Source organism: Falco biarmicus, chromosome 15 (assembly GCF_023638135.1).
Source record: "Falco biarmicus isolate bFalBia1 chromosome 15, bFalBia1.pri, whole genome shotgun sequence".
In the NCBI taxonomy this organism is placed as follows: Eukaryota; Metazoa; Chordata; class Aves; order Falconiformes; family Falconidae; genus Falco; species Falco biarmicus.
This window is the reverse complement of record NC_079302.1, coordinates 3,688,967-3,707,201: the sequence shown is the minus strand read 5'-3', so window position 1 is coordinate 3,707,201 and position 18,235 is coordinate 3,688,967. Positions and strand designations below refer to the sequence as shown.

Sequence of the window (18,235 nt, the reverse complement as noted above, 5' to 3'; positions counted from 1 at the left end):
ACAGCACCCGGCTGGCAGGTCCCAGGCGACAGGGGCAGCACGGGGCCCTGGGTGCAAGCACCCAAGTGCCAAGCCCTGGCATCACCGCTGCACCCCAGGGGAGGCGGGGAAGGCGGCGAAGGGGGCACGGCCATGGTGAGGAACAGTTAAACGGCCCCCGCCCGCACGAGGCGTGCGGCAACAGGCACCGTCGCACCCTCCCCGAAACACCTGCTAATGCCGCGCTGGCATGGGGCGAGCGCCCGGGGCGAGCGGGAGGTGCGGCGGCGGCGGGGAGCGCGCCAGGGCCCGCAGCAAGAAGCGGCATGTCTGCCGCTTGGCAGCACAACAGAGAGCAGGTGACAAGCGCGCCGGCGGTCGCTTTATTACAGGAAGCGAGCATGCAAGCATCTGACGCTGCTGCCCCAAGAACAAACTGCCCCCCCCTCCTTGCCATTAACCCTCTCGCCCCAGGCGGGGGAGTGGGGGCCCCAGATTCGGGAGGTGGGTGCCCCACTGCAAACCCCGCTGCAAAATGAGGGGGATCAGGCTCCAAGGCCACCCCACCCAGGTGGCATCGCTGCCCGCCCCCACCCCCCGCATGTCATAGCCAGGGCCAAGCAAATCCCAAAGGGAGGAAAAACACACACGTGTGTGTGCACAAACATTTCTCCTCAGCAAACACTCCCCGAGACAACAAAATTAGCTGGCGCTGCCGCCCCTGCGCCCGCTCCCATGCTGACCCACTCCTCTGACACAGCAATTAGAGGCAGGCATTAATATTTAAATATTGCCAGCTCTGGAGAAGGAAAATCAAATAAAAACGCCAGCGTGCCGGCAGCGCATCAAGCTCCCACTCCATCAGCCTCAAACTGCACCGGCTGCACAGCGGCGGGGGACGGGGGGACGGGGGGGGCAGGCTCCTGTGCTGTGCCAACCCCTGGGGGACACTGGGGCATCAGTGCCACCAGAACCCCCTTTCTGGAGGAAATCAGTGTGAGCAAGGAGTTGGCGAGCACGTGGCGAGCAAGTGGCAAGCAAGTGGTGAGTAAGCGGCAAACAAGTGGCAAGCAAGCGGCAAGCGAGCGGCAGTGATGCTCCTGCCGGCTCAGTGAGGCTGGGGGGCTTCAAAGGGACCCTGACCCCATGTTGGCCACGCTTTAGGGGGGCACATGGTGCTCCCTGCACTCTCCAGCCATAAAAGCATCTGCAGCATGCTCCTGCAGGGAGCCAGGGCCAGGTGGGGGACACACACACATGCAGCCTGGCCCCCCCATGAGTCACCCCCGGTCCCGCGGGTGCTAAGAGGCGGCGTCGGCACAGCAAAGAGGATTTACTGCTCAACGCAAGGGGCTTTAGAGGCAATAACTTTCCCTCCTCTTGACTTAAATGGATTTTAAACTTCAAAAAGGATAGAGGGGGCAGGCTGCCAAGCGGCCGCCCCCAACGGGTCGACCCCGCGGGCGCTACGCCGCGTGCGGGGGGGGGGGGTCAAAGGGGGGGCTGTGAGCCCAGCCAGGGCCAACGGCTGAGGCAGATAAGGGCCAAGGGAGCCATGCCGCCCGCCCTTGCAGAAGGCCCTGCGATAAGGCAGCCGCCGTTATCGGCGCGGGAGCACCGGGGCACGCTTCCTCCCGCGCCGCCTTGCAACCGCCGGCAGGCAGCGGGGTGCCGGGGTGGGGGGGACACGGGGTGGCCTTGCAGCCCAGCTAGCCAGGGCAGCCGAGGCATGAGGCACAGCAAGGGCTATTTCAAGGGCAATCCCCCTGGCAACCTGCCCGGGCGGCCGCAGCGTGCCAAGCTCTGTCCCAGCTGCCCCTTCCCAGATGGGAGCTGGGGCTTGGTAGTGCTGCCCGGTGGCCCCCCCAGGACACCCACCACCCCACAGATGGGTGATGCACCAGAGCAACGCCAGCACACGGTGGGGTCTAGGTTGGGTCTCCCCACCAGGACGTGAAGGCAGAGGCAGGCTAAGGCTGTTTCTCCCTGCCCACGCTGTGACACCAAACCTTGCACCCAGGGCTGGCATCAGTGCTGGGGCTTGGGAACAGGGGTGTGACCCATGGCACCATGCCCCCCGGTGTGGGGTAGGAGCACCACTGCCTTGCACCATGGCTGGCACAGACAGAACCCCCCCCCGGACACAGCCCCCACACACCCTGACCTCCCCAGGGCTGGTGCCAGACACCAGGGTGAGAGGCAGCGCCTGGGGGAGAAGCCGGGGGGGCCGGCGGAAGGAACAGGGGAGTGGATATTAAAAAGAACAGCCCCCACCTCGAGCTGCCCCCCCCACCTGCAGTCCCATCCCGGGTGCTGGCACGTCAGGAAGCGATAAACGGTCCTGCCTCCTGCAGCACACACACCCCCGCGCCCCCCCCCCCCCCCCCCCCAACCCGGCAGCCTGGCCCCCCGCCAAAGCCACTGTCTCCGCTGTAATGCTCCCTGCCCTGCAGCCAACACATACACACGCACGCACACTCGTACCCAACGCCCCCCCCCCCCCGAATAAAACCCTGGGTGTGCACACTCGTGCGTGGACACATGAGCGCAGGCACACAGGGGCGTGCACACACATGCTTGTGTGCGTGCACGCACGCACACCCCAGCCTGCACCCCACAAGCAGGGAGGCGAGCACGCTCGGCGCACACGGCTTGCACCAGCAGCTACCAGCACACCCTTGGGTCATGCACACGCGTGGGCACAAACAACCCCCCACCATGCACACTCCCACCCCTCCGGTAGCCACTGGCCTTGGCCGGCCAGCCCTGCGTGCCACTCGCCATCGTCGTCACACCCAGCACCTCCCCACCAGGTTACCCAAGCGGGCTGCCAAGCGCACACGCAGCGGCGCACGCTGCCTGGCCCACGCGTGGCGGCACACCCACAAACCACACGGGCTCACCCCGATGCTCCACGGCCGGCGCAGGCGCACGCTCGCAGGAAGAGGCGCTGGCTTCCCGCTGCCTTTTCCCTCCATTAACTCCCTCCGTGTGGCTCCCGCTCGTGGCCCAACGGGCACCCACAAGGCACCCCAGCACCCACCCCAGCCCCGTGCCCCCTGCCGTGGCTCAGCGCTGGAGGAGGAGGAGGAGGAGGAGGAGGAGGAGGAGGAGGAGGAGAGCAGGGCACTCACCCTGCTGCTCCAAGGGCTGGCGGCGGGTGCTTGCCCAGGGTTTGGGGACAGCAATCAGGCACTGGCACCAGCTCCGCCGTGCAAAGCAGTCACTCGGACACCACAACGTAAAGCGCAAGGGTGGCGCGGCCAGGAGAACGGTGCGGGGAACCGCCAGGCCCCAGGGCGAAGGGCAAGGCAGGCAGCGCAGGCAGGAGTGGAAGAACGAGGACAGAGCAAAGCAATAAACACGGCGGTAGACAATGAGCCGGGCGAGACCAGGTGGCTGTGGCATCACCCCGATGGCGGTGCCCAGGCTCCCCGCGTCGGGCTGCAGGACTCGGTTAGCAACATGGTCAGCAACACGGTCCCTCCCCGGTGCCAGGTGACACAAAACACAGATATGACAGGCGCTGCCCGCTCAGGCAGAGCGGTGTGTAGGTAAACTGAGGCACAGCCCTTGCGGCAGCACCCCGCGCGCTCGGCTCAGGCGATGTACAGACAGCAAGGCGAGAAGACGTGCCAAGGTCGGTGCTGCTGGCTGAGCCCCTGGCACTGACCTGTGAGCCCCTGGGCCCTGCCGGCCCACAGGAATGACCCAAAGGGACTCTGGGGACATGGGGACCAAGCACCTCAGCCGACACTGGACCCTGAGCCCACAGCACCCAGCACGTCTAATCTGACCCCAACATCCCCCAGCTGCAACCCCAGCTCCAGGGCAACCTCCATCCCTCACACCATGGGGTCCTCAAACCCACACGCGATGGGGTCCTCCACAACATGGGGTCCCTCGACCCCAGGGTGACCCCTGTCCCCCACCTGACAGGGTCCCCCAAGCTGAGGGCAACCTCCATTCCGCTGATGATGGGGTCCCCCAAGCCAAAAGTGACCTCTGTCCCCCAAACGACGGAGTCCCTCAAGCCCAGGGTGACCTCCACTCCCTATGCCATGGGGTCCCCCAACCCCAAGGTGACCTCTGTCCCCTACGCAATGAGGTCCCCCAAGTCCAGGGTGGCCTCAGTCCCCCACACCATGGAGTCCCCCATCCCCAGGGCGACCTCTGTGCCCCATACAATGGGGTCCCCCAAGTCCAGGGTGACCTTCATCGTCCCCACCACGGGGTCCCCCAGGCCCAGAGTGACCTCCGTCCTCCTCACCACCATGTCTCTCAACCCCAGGGTGACCTCCGCACCACCACCCTGCCCCCCAGGTCCCCCAGGCCCAGGGTGACCCTCCATACACACACCCCCACGGGGTCCCCCAGGCCGAGGGTGACCTCCACCCCCCCCGCCATGGGGTCCCCCAGGCCCAGGGTGACCTCCACCCCCCCCACCATGGGGTCCCCCAGGCCCAAGGCGACCTCCACCCCCCCCACCACGGGGTCCCTCAGGCCCAAGGCGACCTCCACCCTCGCCACCTCCACCCCCACCCCCCCAGCAGCAGAGACCAAGGGGCTGACGGGGGGCTCTGCGGGTGGCGGGTGCACACCAGCCCCCCTCCCTCCCTCCCTCCAGCGCGGCCGCTCACCCACCACAGCCCCCAGCCGGGGTCAGCCCCCCCACCCGGCGCTGAGGCGGGGGGACCCGCGGCGCGGGGGGGGGCACTCACCCAGCGGCCGCGCCGTCCAGCGGGGGCTGCGCTCCTCCATGGGCTGCGCGGTGGAGGGAGCGGAGCGGAGCGGAGCCGAGCGGAGCGGAGCGGAGCGGAGCCGAGCCGAGCCGAGCCTTCCCCCCGCCGCTTCCTGCTTCCCTCGGCGCCCGCCCGCCGCCCCGGGAGCCGCACGGCTGGAGCGTGACTCACCGGGGGCCGGGCCGGGCAGGGCCCCGACGGGGGCGGGGGGGGGGGGGCGGCCGGCTGGCACCTTCCCCCTGGGGAGGGAGGCTCCGAGGGGAGGTCCCCTAGAAGGGATGCTGGGGAAGGAGGGGGACACACACCTCCCCGCCGTGGGGGTCGCGGTGCACCGGGGATGGGGGAACCCCCCCTCATGGAGCAAGACCCCCCCAAGAATTAGGGTGAGGGGGGGGTCACAGCCCTGACTCCTACTCACAGGCAACACCTCCCCAGCGCAGAGCTGGGGGGATGCCTGTGCCAGGCACCGATGAGGGCAAGAGGCTGGGGTGGCACTCACCCTTTGACGCGCACCCCAAAGCTGCCCGCACCTCCACACAGGCTCTGGGACACCCCTGAGCCATCACGGTGTGCGCCCAGGGTGGTCCTGAGCCAGGACCCCCACAGAAGTATGGGGTGCTCCCACCACGGCCCCCCCTGCGCACCCCTGCACCGGGCACAGGCACTGGGACAGCATCGTCCCCTCTGGGTGGGGATCATGGTGGTCACCCCTGTGCCAGCCCACGGGCCCTGCCCGCACCAGAGCCACCAGTGACACGAGTGGGGTGGGGCTCTGCCCACTCGCAAGCGGAGGAAGTTGCCGATCATTTACAGCCATGACAAGCCATGCCGGTCAGCTGCGTGTGCCGGACAGGCTCGGCAGGCTCGGACAGGCAGGACCCCGACCTTCCCCGGGCAGAAGGGAGGCTTCGGCCAGGAATCCAGGCCCAGCACTGCTGGCCATGAACTCACATCCCTGCAGGAGGAGATGCCACAGGGGCAGCCAGCCAGCCCCCAGCGAGCTGCCACACCACCATGTGCACCCACCCACCCACTCACCCGAGCCCCTTCCCAGCTCACCCTTGCCTCCGCTTCCCCTCCATCCTCCTCTTCCTCCAACAGGCCCCACTGCCTGCCATGCTGGTGCTGCCCCGCCACGCTGGTGCTGCCCACCGCCTCCCACCGCCCTCCTCACCAGCAGCACCAGCACTTTCTCCCCCCCCCCCCCATCTCCCTTCTCCCGTTCTATTTTAAATTTTTATTGCATTCTTTTTAAAGAATACAGAGGAACAAATGCCCTTATCAGCAATTCTCACAAGGTATAAAGAGCCGCTTTTATCTTCCTGCCTTTACTAATCTAGAGCAAGCCAATGCCTGTTAATTTTTTAATTTTCCTAGTGAATGCATTTGTGGCTCCGTCAGCACTCATCCGCACACGCACGCTCTCCTCCGCATCCTAGCCCGGTGACCCCGTCATGGGATTGCCACCGTGCCAGCAGAACGGTGGCAAGCACGGCTCGTGGTTTTGCAACCACAAAGGAGTTTTGTGTGCCAGGAAGCCCTGTGTGTCATACGAGGCTCACTGGGACACCCTGGGATGTGCCACCGGCTGGGAAGCCCCAAGATACCGTGGTACCGCCGGGGATGTCCACCTGGCTCTGCCTGGCCACGGTGCAGGCAGCAAGCACCACGGGGGATGCTGCCAGCGTGGGCCTCCAGCCTCGGCACGGAGATGGATTCCTGTGCCAAGCCGGCCAGCCATCACCGCCACCCGCTCCGGCCGAGGTCCCTGCAGGGGCACGGGGGGTTCACCCCCGGAGAAGGGAGGGCAGGCGCAGATGAGGAGGGCTGGGAGCGCCAGCAGCCGGCCGCGGTGCGCAGATGAGATGTGGCAGGCGTGTAACAAGCCATTAGTCACTGTCACCTTTGCCCGGCAGCCACTGGCAGGGTAATAAATCCCGAGCTGACTCCGGCGGGCCCGTTCCAGGCCACGGCTCCCAGCTTGCCTCCGCGACGCTGCCCGGCTGGGCTGTGAGCAGCTTGCAAATGCATCCCGGTCCCCCCAGGGGACACAGCGCCTTGCGGGGTCCCAAACCGGGGCCAAATCCCTGTGGGGCTGATGGATGGCCGACACGGGCCACCACATCCCCGGGAAATGTCCTTCCCTGGGGACAAGGGGGGGTCACAAATCCCCCCCCGCCCAAGCAGCCCCCTCGCCCCACAGAGCCCGCCCCGGCTCCCTGCCCGCTGCACCTTGCGGTTCCTGGCTCTCCCCAGCCCAACACCAGGAACCGGCACCGGCAGTTGCTGCCAGATCAAAGCAGCCTGGCGTGGCACAGTGCGGCACAGCACAGCACGGCGCGCCCGCCGGGAAGGGCTGGCAAACAAGCCAGTCCAGGGAGGCGGCAGGCGGGAAGCACGCATGATACCTCTTCCAAAAATGCTGCTGCTCCTGACGGACGGGGCAGCCAAGTCCCAGGAGCCGCGGCCCGACCCAGCCCTGGGGGCCCCCCCCAGCTCCCCAGCACAGCCAGCCCAGTGCCGCGGCTCTCCCCGGTGCCCACGGCCTGACTCATGGCCCCCGGGACGACAGGCAGGGACTGAGGTGCCGCCAGGGTCACCTCTCCACCAAGGGCTGTGGGTTTCAGAGCTCTAACCCCAAACTGCTGGGCGCAAGCCTTCGCCTTGAGACCCAAGCTGCAGTAGCACCCCACGGCAGGGCAGGGGACAGCCCCTGGGGACAGCACCCCTGCATCCCCTGGCATCCCTCCGGCATCACCTACTTGTGGCTCCAGCGTCTGCACTCTCCGCATCCAAAGCCGTCCGCTGGCCGATGTCCGGGGCAGTGCCACCGCCCGTCCCCGGGATCTCCCCAGCACTGGCCACCCGGTGCCGGGGCTCGCCAGCCGCTGGCTTGGTGGTGGCTGTCTCGAGGGATGAAGAGGACGCCTGGAAGAGAAGCAGGACAGAGACTCAGCGCCTTTCCCTTCCCCGGCCTGAGCGCAGTGGGGCCAGAGCACCACCGGCACAGGTGGGGGGCACGGGGGGGCCGGGGCGCACAGATAGAAGATGCTTTTGTTTTCCAGCCGGCCGGTGCACGTGGCCGGCGCGGGAGCCACACGCCAGCCCGCGCCGCGGGGCTACAGCTGGATCCGGCCGATGGCTCCCAGCACAGCCAGACAAGAAAGGCTGGACGGGGGCGGGGGGGGGGGGGGGACGAGGACATGAATCAAAGCGGCGTCCCCTTGCTCGCTGGCGGCAGCTGGCCGGTTAGGCAGCTCCCGATTACTCAACCGGGCAGTGTTTACTCGAGATCAACAACCCCCCCATCGCCTTCCCTGCCAGGCAGGCAAGGGAAACATGCGGCAGGGATGGGGACAGCATTGCTGCTTCTTGCTCGGTTTGGGGACAGTCCCACTCCCCGACCCCCAGCGTTCCCCAGCGCTGCTGTGGCCCTGTGTTTGTTGTAGCTGTCACACTCCCGCGTCAGGCGCACCCAGGCACACAGCTTAGGCTGTCACCACTTCTGTTTATCTTTAATAAAACAACAGCCAGCTACGCTGCATGTACCCCGGCACCGCCACGCCGCGCCGGGACAGACGCACAGCCAACCTGGTCCCAGGTCCAAGAGGGTCCCTGGGATGCTGTGCCCACCCTGCCATAGGTGACATCCACAGGGGACGCTGACACTGGGATGTTTGGGCCAGGGCTGCAAGAATTTTATGTTGATTCTGTTTTTCTCAGGGTTAGTCCTATAAACCTGGAAAGCTGAAGCGAGATGGATGGCAGGTAGATTTTTTGCTGGGAAGCCCTTAGACTCAATGAGCCACGCATGCGAGCGGACGTATAAATTTACCGTTTGCTTCCTGGAAAGGTTTAATTTATGGAATCCATATGGCAGTACCGCACAACCGCGAACGCTCAGCACATCCCGCGAGTCCTCGAGTGCCACCACATACTGGCTCCAACTGGCAGGGCGCCACTGGCTGCCCCGACGATGGTGGGATGCTCTTCTCTTTCCCAATGATTAACAGAAGGTGACTTTCACAGTGGGCAGGCGACAAGCCCAGGGGTTGGTCCCCCTCCCTGAAAGCTTGGCCACGGGATCCCTGAAGGTGGCAAGGACATCTCTCCCAGGGTTCCGGGGGGATGCCATGCCACCACTCCTCCTCTCAGGGTAATGCCCCCGGCAGCAGCAAGCAGCAATCCCCTACCTGTGGGCACAGGAAAGGGCTGGGGCGCACTTTGATACCCAGAGCAACTAATCACTAATTAGCATTAATCATCTCCCATCATGCATCACAGCAGCATTGGGCAAGATGTAGTCAGGGAGTGCCGAGACGGGCCAGGGTTGTGGTGGGGATGGTGGATTTCGGCAACGGTTGCTGGGCCAAGGCCGGCACCCCCCTGCTCCTGGAGGGAGCCCTGGCAGCAGCCCCAGACCCCAACCCACCCATCAGCCCCCCACTCTCTATTTTCCCGCCAGGGGATGCCGTGTTGCAAAAGCACCGGAGATGGGGGGTCCCACCCACCCACCCAAGGGGCAGCCAGGACCTGTCCCCCCTCACGGTCTGTGCCCCTGGGACCCCCCAGGCAGCAGCCAGAGCTGCCATGGAGCACTGGCCGCCTCCTTGCTTTAACTTCACCCCGCCACTATCTGTCAGCAAATCATCCCCGGTTACACAGATAAGGAATAATTGATGCAAAGGAGCCATCTGTTTGCGAACACAGAATATCTGCTCAATTAGAAGGGATCTGTCCACCCAGATAAAGCATCGCAGCAGTCCCTCGGGGGGGGGGGGTGGGGGGGGGTGGGGGGGGGTGGGGGGGTGTGTGTGTGTGGGAGGCTTCCTCCCCAACCACCACGTCCTCTAAGACTCACCCCCAATTAGAGGTGAGTGGCTTGATTTGGGTGCTAATTTGCTAAGCAGCACCCCAAGGTGCTCAAGCAAAGGCTGGGAGGGGAAGGGTGCTCTGCCACCAAGCGCTGAAATTCAATGGGGGGGCCAGCAGTTCCACCATGGCAATGCTCAGCCTGGCCCCGGGATTCGTGGAGATGCATATCCCCACGGGTGGACAGAGGGGACCAGCCAGCTGTGCCTGCTCAACAGTGCTGAGCTGAGGCCAGCCCATTCATTGCATGGGTGGATGGCTGCAGAATTGCACCCAGGGAGCCTGCATGTGGCCAGAAGGACTCAAGACCAAGCCTGCAACAGCTCACAGCATGCACCGGTCATGCACGGCCCTGGCGGGGACCAAGGCCACAGGGCACAGCCCCAGGCAGCATCCAGGTCGAGGGTTAGGTGTGGAGTGAGGCGATATCAACGTGACATCATTATGGGATGTTACTAACGCAGGAAGAATTGACCTGACATGCAGGCGAGGGCTGCAAGCCAGGGGAGATGGGCAGGGGACAGGCAGAGCAGCTCCACAAGTGACAAAACCAGGGGAGAAAAGGCTCCAACCAAAGCTTGCATGGATGGCCCCACGCACGGCACTCCCCTCGACCCCCCCTGCCTCCATCTTCCCCAGTGGGTCCTCAGCACAAAGGACATGGAGAGCTCAAGCCAGGTCAAAACACAGCCAGTGGCCTCGAGGGACAGGCACAGAGAGGCACGTCACCCATGCCCCCAACACCAGCACGGCAGCACCGTGGTGACCCACCTGCCCTCGACTCGGTGCCCAGGGCAGCAACTTCGCAGCCAGAGAACACGATAGCGGCAAGGGCAGGGAATGGTGTCCCTCTGTCCATCCCTCCCTGCCGAGGGCACATTCCTTCTGCTTCTGTCACCGGGATAAATACCTGCCACAGCACTTGGCTCTCCCCTCGGCCCCAGCTTTGGGATGGTGGTGACGGAGCGGGAAAGCAAAGGGCCGTGGTGGCTCTCCGGCGAGGGATCTAGCATGCAGGTGGCCACGCCGGCGTGCTTCCTGTGCCTTCGGGATACCCGAAAACGCGGCTTCCCCATTCCACCTCCCCTGCGCCTCGCCTGCTGCCGGGGCGGGCTGTGGCGCGCGCGCAGCGGTGATGCCGCCCATGAGGATGCCGCCCACAGAGCGCCGCGGGCACAGCAACGTCCCCTCCACCCCGGCAGCATCGTGCCCGCACAGCTCCAACCTCCGCCCTCCCGGGTGGCAGCACCCCAGAAAACCCCCACACTCCCAGCAGCCAGGGCACCGGAGGTGGATGCGGTCACCGCACTTCGCCTCTTGGCTGGCATCACCACGGCGGGCACAGAGCCCGGCAAGCACCGGCACAGCTGCACCAGCAATGGTTTTTGGCACAGCCTCCGTGCAAACTCCCATGAGTGAGCAAAGGCTGAGGCGGGGAGGATGCTCAGCTCAGAGGAGCCACATCCTGCACCTCCTGGGGGACGTGGGGAGCCAGTGACAGAAGGAGGAGCCCCAGCACAGGGGGAGCAGCATAACCCAGCACCCGGCTTCAAGGTTGGAGGAGTGGATAAACCCCTGCTGCCGCTGTCCCCAGGCCTCCCCAGGCCTGCAAGGCAGCACTCAGAATAAAAAGTGGGTTTGGAGTGTTTAGGGCTGCAGGGAGCAGGCTCCCCCCGGCTCCCGTTGTTGGTGAGGCCACCAAGCCCGCCGGCTCACATTGGGGCTTTATGGGGCTTTAGCACCACCACCGCAGGCACAGCCCCTGCCGCGTGTTCGCCCAGCCGGTTTCAGCTGCTATTCCTTCCAAGAAGCTTTCCCTCCTCCTTCTCCTCCTCCTCCCAGAGGCCTGAAACCAGAGGGTTTTCCCCCAAAAGCAGGCTGAGCTCGGAGACCTGGTGTAGCGAGGGTCCCTGCCGGTGGCACGGCTCAGCACCCCAATGGGTGCCCACAGGAGGGGTGGTGGCTGGATCCCCACATCCCTGCCACCACCGTGTTTAAAGTTTCTCAGCCGTGTTTGCTGGCGGGAAGTTGGAACCTGCAATTACAGCTGTGCTAACCCCTCATTAAAAAGGGGAAGAGGGGGGAGAAAAAATTGGAAAGAAACAAAAGGCTCCAGAAAGAGACACACGGTGCCGTTAACCCTTCCCAAGCTGGGGGTGTGCCCAACCCAGGTGGTACCCCCTGGAAAATGAACACGGCTGCAGGGATGCATCGCTGCGGTGGCAGGGAGCCAGCAGTGACACCGTGTGCTGGGGGTCAGCCCATCCCTGCAGCCATCACTGCCCGCCCGGATCCCCGCTCCAGGTCCCGGCGTACCAGTGAAGCCGGCTGTGCCGTGGCATGGCCCAGCTTGCCGGCGGCACCCGCGTGGGCATGGCTGCAGCTGCGCCGGAGCCGTTTGTCACGGCAGGGCTGTGGTTCCTGCTCGCTCTCCAGTAGCGACACCGTGACGCCTGCTGCAGGAGCCCACACAATATGTTCACACTCATCTCACAGCTGCCCCCAGACAGCCTGAGGTGCCGCGCTCCTCCCCGGCGCGGGGGCCGGTGTGTGCCGGCAGAGCCACGGCATGCTGGCGAGCCACCGGCAGCGGGGCAAGCGGGGATGGAGGGGGCCGGACAGGCGGCACTGGAGACTGTGGTCAGGCTGGACGCCACATGGCGAGACAACGCTGGAAACACCACCAGCACCAGAGAGGGATGCGCTGGTGGCCCACCCACCATGCCCAAGCACCCTGACCCAGGGGCCAGGCTGTGCCATGAGCCCAGGGAACACCGGGCAGGGGGAATGGCCTGACCCTGACCCCCGTGTCACCGCAGCCCACCCTGCACCGCACCGGCAAAGCAGGTTTGCAGCCACCCACCACCGGCATGGCGGAGGAAGCGCCCTGCGGAAGCGGGTGCAGCACCTCCCTGCTCGCTGCTGCTTTTGGGGTGGAGCATGGCAGCCCCCAGCAGCCCAGCCCCAGCAAGGGTCTGATCCTGCACCCACTCCAGCACGGCTGCATCCCCCCGGTACTCCCAGCCCTGGGGAGCAGTGGGTCCCCACGTCATCCTCCTGCCCCCCCCCCCCCCCCCCCCGGTGACACCACCTCACCCACCGTGGCCTCAGCGGCTCTGACAGCCAGCTAACAAGCTGCAGGCAGCAATTTGGGTTATATATAGCCCCAAAGTGACTGCATCTAATTGCTCCAGCACGCACCAGCCCCGCCTCAGGGTCCGGGCGCTGGGTGCAGAGGGACGGGGTGAGCATCACGTGCTCAGCACCCCCCACAAACCCCAGCTGTCAGCCTGTGTCACCCCCAGACCCCCCGAGGCTGGCGGGGCACGAGCATCACCCCATCCCATGCCAGCCCCAAGAGGCAGGGCTGTTCTCGCCAGCTTTGTGCCGGGCCATAAGCAGCTTTGGCTAAAGCTGCCGTCCCAGCCTGTCCCAGCCAGGGACCCTAAGCAGCTTTTGTCCCCTCTCATTAAGGGGTTTCAGCCAGGGGGCCGCGGGGTGCAGCACCGAGCACCCCCTTGCCACAGCCCGTGGGCTCCGGCCAGCTGCTCCAGCAGCCCCAGGAGAGAGGGAGGGATGGAGGGAGGGAAGTGGTCCTGCCACCGGCCCCCGGCCCTTTGTGGCAGCCCCTGTCCCCTCGCAGCAGCTGCCAGGCGAGGCGGCGGGCGCAGATGCGGCTGGGGGGGTGATGGTGGGGGGGGCCCCCGCGGCGGCTCCCCATGCCGGCAAGGCGAGAGGCAGCCCCCGCGCAGCCGCCGGCGGGGAGGGGAGCCAGAGCCGAAATTGTTTGCCAGCTTCCTCGAGACGGCACAATGGAGGGCGCGCAGGCGGATCCGGGGTCAGGGGTGAGAGCAGCAATAAGTGGTTTATGCCTTTTGTGAAGAGGCTGAACTGACAGCTCGCTGGATTAACAAAGACGTCCTCTGTTCCCGGGCAGGTCATGTGGAAAGCGCTGCGCCGACCCCTGTCACTTCTTTTTTTTGCAAGAACAGACATTTGTTCGCCAGCGAACGGGGAGGTGATGGAGGGGGAGGCGAGGGGCACGCAGCCGCTCACTCCCGGCTTTCCTCAAGCTCCTCTGGGGCTCTGGGCATGGGGACCGGCGGCTGCCCGCTGCTTCGGCAGCCCTGGCCACGCCACATCCCCTCCCGTGCCTCAGTTTCCCCATGCTGTGGGATAAGCCGCAGCTGGTGGCCATGCACGAGGTCCTGGGGACTTCCAGCACCCCTACCCCACTGCCCAGGCAGTGCTGGGTCCCGCCCCGCCCCTGCACCCAGAGCCCCCCATGCTCGCCACCCCATCACCCCTAGGTTGGCTGGGTGGGATGGGACCCAGCGCCCTGCTCTGTGCCAAAGCAGCCCCTGTCCCACTGTGGGAGCACACGGCTCTTGCTTACATCTGCCAGCCCCTGCCAGGCTGGGAAACATTCCCTCCACCCTGCTTTCAAGGCAGGGAAACTGAGGCAGGGGAGTTTGTGAGCATCCCAGCCAGGCACAGACAGCAGGGCTGGCAGCAGCACCTCCGCTCCTGGTGCTGAAAGGAGAGCTGGCTCTGCAAGGAACAACCAGCCCTCTCGAATCCGCAAGCGTTTCCCCAAGGCTGTGCAGCACCGAGCCCTCACTGTCATCATTAGACTTCAGAGTGAACAGCTGAAAAAAGCAGTGCTATTCTACAATGAGACAAACTAACCTGGCCAGACCAGTGACCCCCCGGCCCCAGCTGTCCCTGCAGCTCCCATCTCCCTCTGCCACCACGCCACAGCCCTGGCTCCAAGCCAACATTACCTCTGTCCCCCCAGCACCATGGGGCCCCGGGCCACCCAAATCCTGCAGAGACCCCGCAGGACACGCTGCTGCTGAGACCTTGCTCCATCCCGTGTGCTCCCCATCCGCATCTCAGGGGACACCATGACCCTGCAAGCCAGCATGGCACCCAGCTCACCCACCTCCAGCTCCGGAGCTGCCAGGCAGTCTGCAGCTGCTGTCCCCACCACCCTAAATACCTGCGTCCCCTCCCTCCCACCCTAAATACCTGTCACGGGGAGAGGCAGCTGCCCCAAGGGGCTTTTTACTCTGGAAAATCCCACCTGCCCCACAGAGGCTCATGTTTTCGGGGCATTCCCACATGTGCGAAGCCCCGCTGCATGCTCAGGGGTAAACTGAGGCAGGGAGAAGCAGCCAGGTCGGTGCAAGGCTCTGCCAGGCTCGCCGTGTCGGGTGAGGGGACCTGGCTGGGGGACCCTATCCAACTCGGGGAGGGGTACATCACGGCAATCACACACATGGCAGAAGCCCTCATCTGCCTCGGCACGGGTCCTGGCGAGGGCCACACGCCGGCTGGGCAATCAGCTTGTGACGCGCTGGAATTAAAGCCTCAATCCCCACCGTGTCCCCCTTCTTCATCCAGCCAGGCAGCTTAGTGCGCCGGTTCTCAGCTCCCGCCTGCCATCTAAAGACGGACTAACCACCAGGTCCGGCGCTTCGTTAAGCTGCGGATTAAATGCGCACCATCTGCAAGGTGAAACTTTAATGCAGGATAATACCTGCGGCACATACTCTGCCATGTCACCGCTCGCCCCTGGCAGGCCAGGCAGGTGGGCACAAAGTCCCTGCGGTGGCATGAAGATCCTTAGCAGCACCGTGCCCATCAGCGGGGATTTGGAGGGCTTCACACACGCGAGCGGTACCCAAATTGGATGCCCCCATCCTCCCCGCTGTCCCTCCGCCCCAGCACAGCCCCATGAGGACCCATGCCACAGCCCCCACCCCAGCAACCCCTGTGTCCCCTCTGGGGCAGCCCCCCCAGGCAGGGGACACCCAGGCACTTGGGGAGGTCCTACCATCGCCTCACCTGGTTAATTACTTTAAGTGATTACAGGTCCCCTCATCAGGACAGCAATTAGATCCTGTAGCCAGGAGCTGTCTTCCCTCCTCCCCCAGGGGAAAACATGGGGGGTCTCTGCCTTGTCCCCATTTTTAGAAGCAAATCCCACGTCTCCAGCCCTCGAAGGTGACCCAGGTGCCTGCTGCTCCCACAGCTCAGCGAAGCCCCTAGGGATGCCCAGGCCAGCAGCATCACCCAAGCTGCAGCAGTGACACCCGGACTGTCCCTAGCTACGGTGGGGACAGAGCTAGGCTGAATGTCACGCAGAGGCAGGAGGGATGCCGGGTACCACTCAGCAGGGAGGAGGGATGCTGGCAGGGGACAGCACACCCCAAAGGTGGGTGGGGGAGGATGAGGCACCCGCCTGCCGACTCAGCACCCCGACGAATTACACCAGATTACAGGTCCCTGCTCAGGTCAGCAGGGAAAGGAGCCAAGGAGGCATTCCACCTCCTGGCCTGCTCCTGCTGGAGGATTTACAGCCAGGACTTGGCGACGGGCTGAGTAATTAGTGCCGGGAGGGAGATGGCTGAATCAGCACCCAGCAATCCACACCAAAGGGACGGAGCCGGAGGAGGGGGGATCGTGAAGCCCCAAGCTGGGGGGGCTATGGAACTGAGAGCAGCCCCCTGGGATACAGGGGGCAATGGGTGACCCAGCAGTGTCTGCCAGCAGGGAGGTCAGCCCTACACCTGTGAGCACTGGGGGAAAGCCAGCTGGCTCAGCATCCCCCATCCCCAACCTGCTGCTCTGAGGTCAGCTCTGGCTCAGCACCTCTGAGTTGGTCTCTTGAGGTGTCACTTTGGGAATGCCCCAGGATGTAGCTATGGCCCGCAAAAGCCCCCCATCCCACTCATCTAAACACGAACATGGCTCTGCTCCTCCCTTCATGGCCTAGATGCTGCATCCCAGGATGCTGGAGCCCCGGGATGCCCAAGCATCCGCCCAGCCATGCCCAGGCAGCTGCCATCAATTTACTGGGGTTGGGAATGGCAGGGCTGGCTCGCCAGCAGAGCCGGCCCCTGCTCCACGGCTGATTACAGCCATTTCCCTGCCTGTTCCCCCTCCCTGCTGTCTGCCTCCTGCCTCCGTCTGCTGCCTGGTTTTACGAGGGCCATTTCCAAGAGGTCGCTGGAAATAGATTTTTATCACCTCGTGATAAATATCGTTTACGGTGACATTACTGCTCAGAGCAGCCATGCAGAGGAGGGAGGAGAGGTGGGCTGGGGGACACCCGCCCATAGCCCCCAGCTCCGCTGAGCCCCTTCTCATCCCTGTCCCCATCCCTGCAGGTTTGGGCAGCGCCAAGCCCTGACACCATCCATCTATCCACGCAGCGCGAACAGAGGGAGCCGCATCATTAGCCCCGCGCACCATTAAGCACTTAAAAAGCCATAGGAATAAGCCGCGCCATTAGCTGACAAGCGAGCTGGGAGGGGAGGGATGCACAGTAGTGGTGTGGGGAACAGAGTGTGGAGCGGGGATCTCACCACCCTACACGCTGCAGAGTGCCCACAAAACCCCTGGGAGAGATGCTCTGGTCCCCCGAGAGCTGCAGTGTGGCCAGGAAAGGGGGGCAGAACAGCCCCCTTCTGCACACAGCTCCAGGGTGGAAAACCAGGGGCTTTCAGAGCTGACATCACTTCTGCAGGGGTGAAGCCACCTGGCACTTCTCCAGAGGGAGTTTTCAGGAGCGCAGGGAGAACTGGCTCCCTGCTCATCCCCTCTGAGCCTGCCCCCACCAGGCTGTGCTTTAGGGACGGAGCTGGCACTGGGATCCAGGAGAAAAAGCCACTGCTGGGCTGAGAACTGCAAACTCATGACAGCCACGGCACCGGCACCGGGTGTTGCCAGCCTGTGCAGCAGCGATGCCATGGCCCAGGGGAGCACAGGTCCTGCCCCGGCCAAGCCCGCAGGCAGGACGGCTGCCAAGCTGTGCCCACAGGCAGCTGCCACTGGAGAAGGGCACAGCAGCGGGCAGGGGGCCAAGGCCAACCCGCTGCCCGTGCCAGCCCTGCCACACACCACGCTGGGCGCCGGCCACCCCCGGAGAGGACAATCACCCCTTTCACCAGCGCCGAGCTGGGGGTGTCACCAGCGGGGATGGAGCCATGGTCCCCAGGGGGCCTCCCTGTGGTGAGCAGCCCTGCAAAAGCAGGGGTGAAGCACAGCAGCGAGCCCCGCCATGGCACCGGCGGGAGAGCCAGCCTGCAACACCCTGCAAAGAGCAACCCTCACCCGCAGGCAGAGAGCGCGGCAATGCCAGCCTGTGCCAAGAATCCTGTCTTCTCTCCCCAGCCCTGGCACTGGGTCCCTCGGGCAAGGTACCTCCTGCCCCGCTGCCTCAGTCTCCCCAACATCCAGGAGCCAGCAGGGATGCCAGGGGCACAGGCAGAGGCTGGGCAGCCACGGGGGGAGCCCAGCGCTACATTTTGGCTGCTTCTTGCAACACGCAGTGCAAACCTGCCGCGGCGCAGAGCCCCGGCGTCTCACTTGGCAAGCAGCCCCGCGGCGTGGGGCTGGGAGGGAGGGAGGGAGCCGGGCTTTGTGTGGGGACAGGCCTCGGCGAGACAGCGGCAGCAGCCACCTGCCATGAGCCACCGCGGCGGCACAGCCCCTCCTCTGCTCTCCACAACCGGCCGGTGGAAAACAACCCCGAGAAGGGCCAGCCCAGTTGGCACCACAGGCTGCATGGGCACAGCCAGCCCCACATGCAAGGGACGCAGCAGAGATGTCATCTCGCTGCCAGGACACATGCG

The 18,235-nt window shown here is 65.0% G+C and overlaps 1 protein-coding gene across 2 annotated transcripts in view; it reads right to left on the bottom strand.

The window, feature by feature from the left end:
* Window positions 1-18,235, bottom strand: part of GSE1 (Gse1 coiled-coil protein) — a 102,835-nt gene that overhangs the window by 58,558 nt on the left and 26,042 nt on the right. For both annotated transcript variants that reach the window (XM_056360671.1, XM_056360672.1), the window contains exon 2: window positions 7,484-7,649. In XM_056360671.1, coding sequence (XP_056216646.1) covers window positions 7,484-7,649 — 166 coding nt within the window. The remainder of the gene's footprint in view (window positions 1-7,483; window positions 7,650-18,235) is intronic.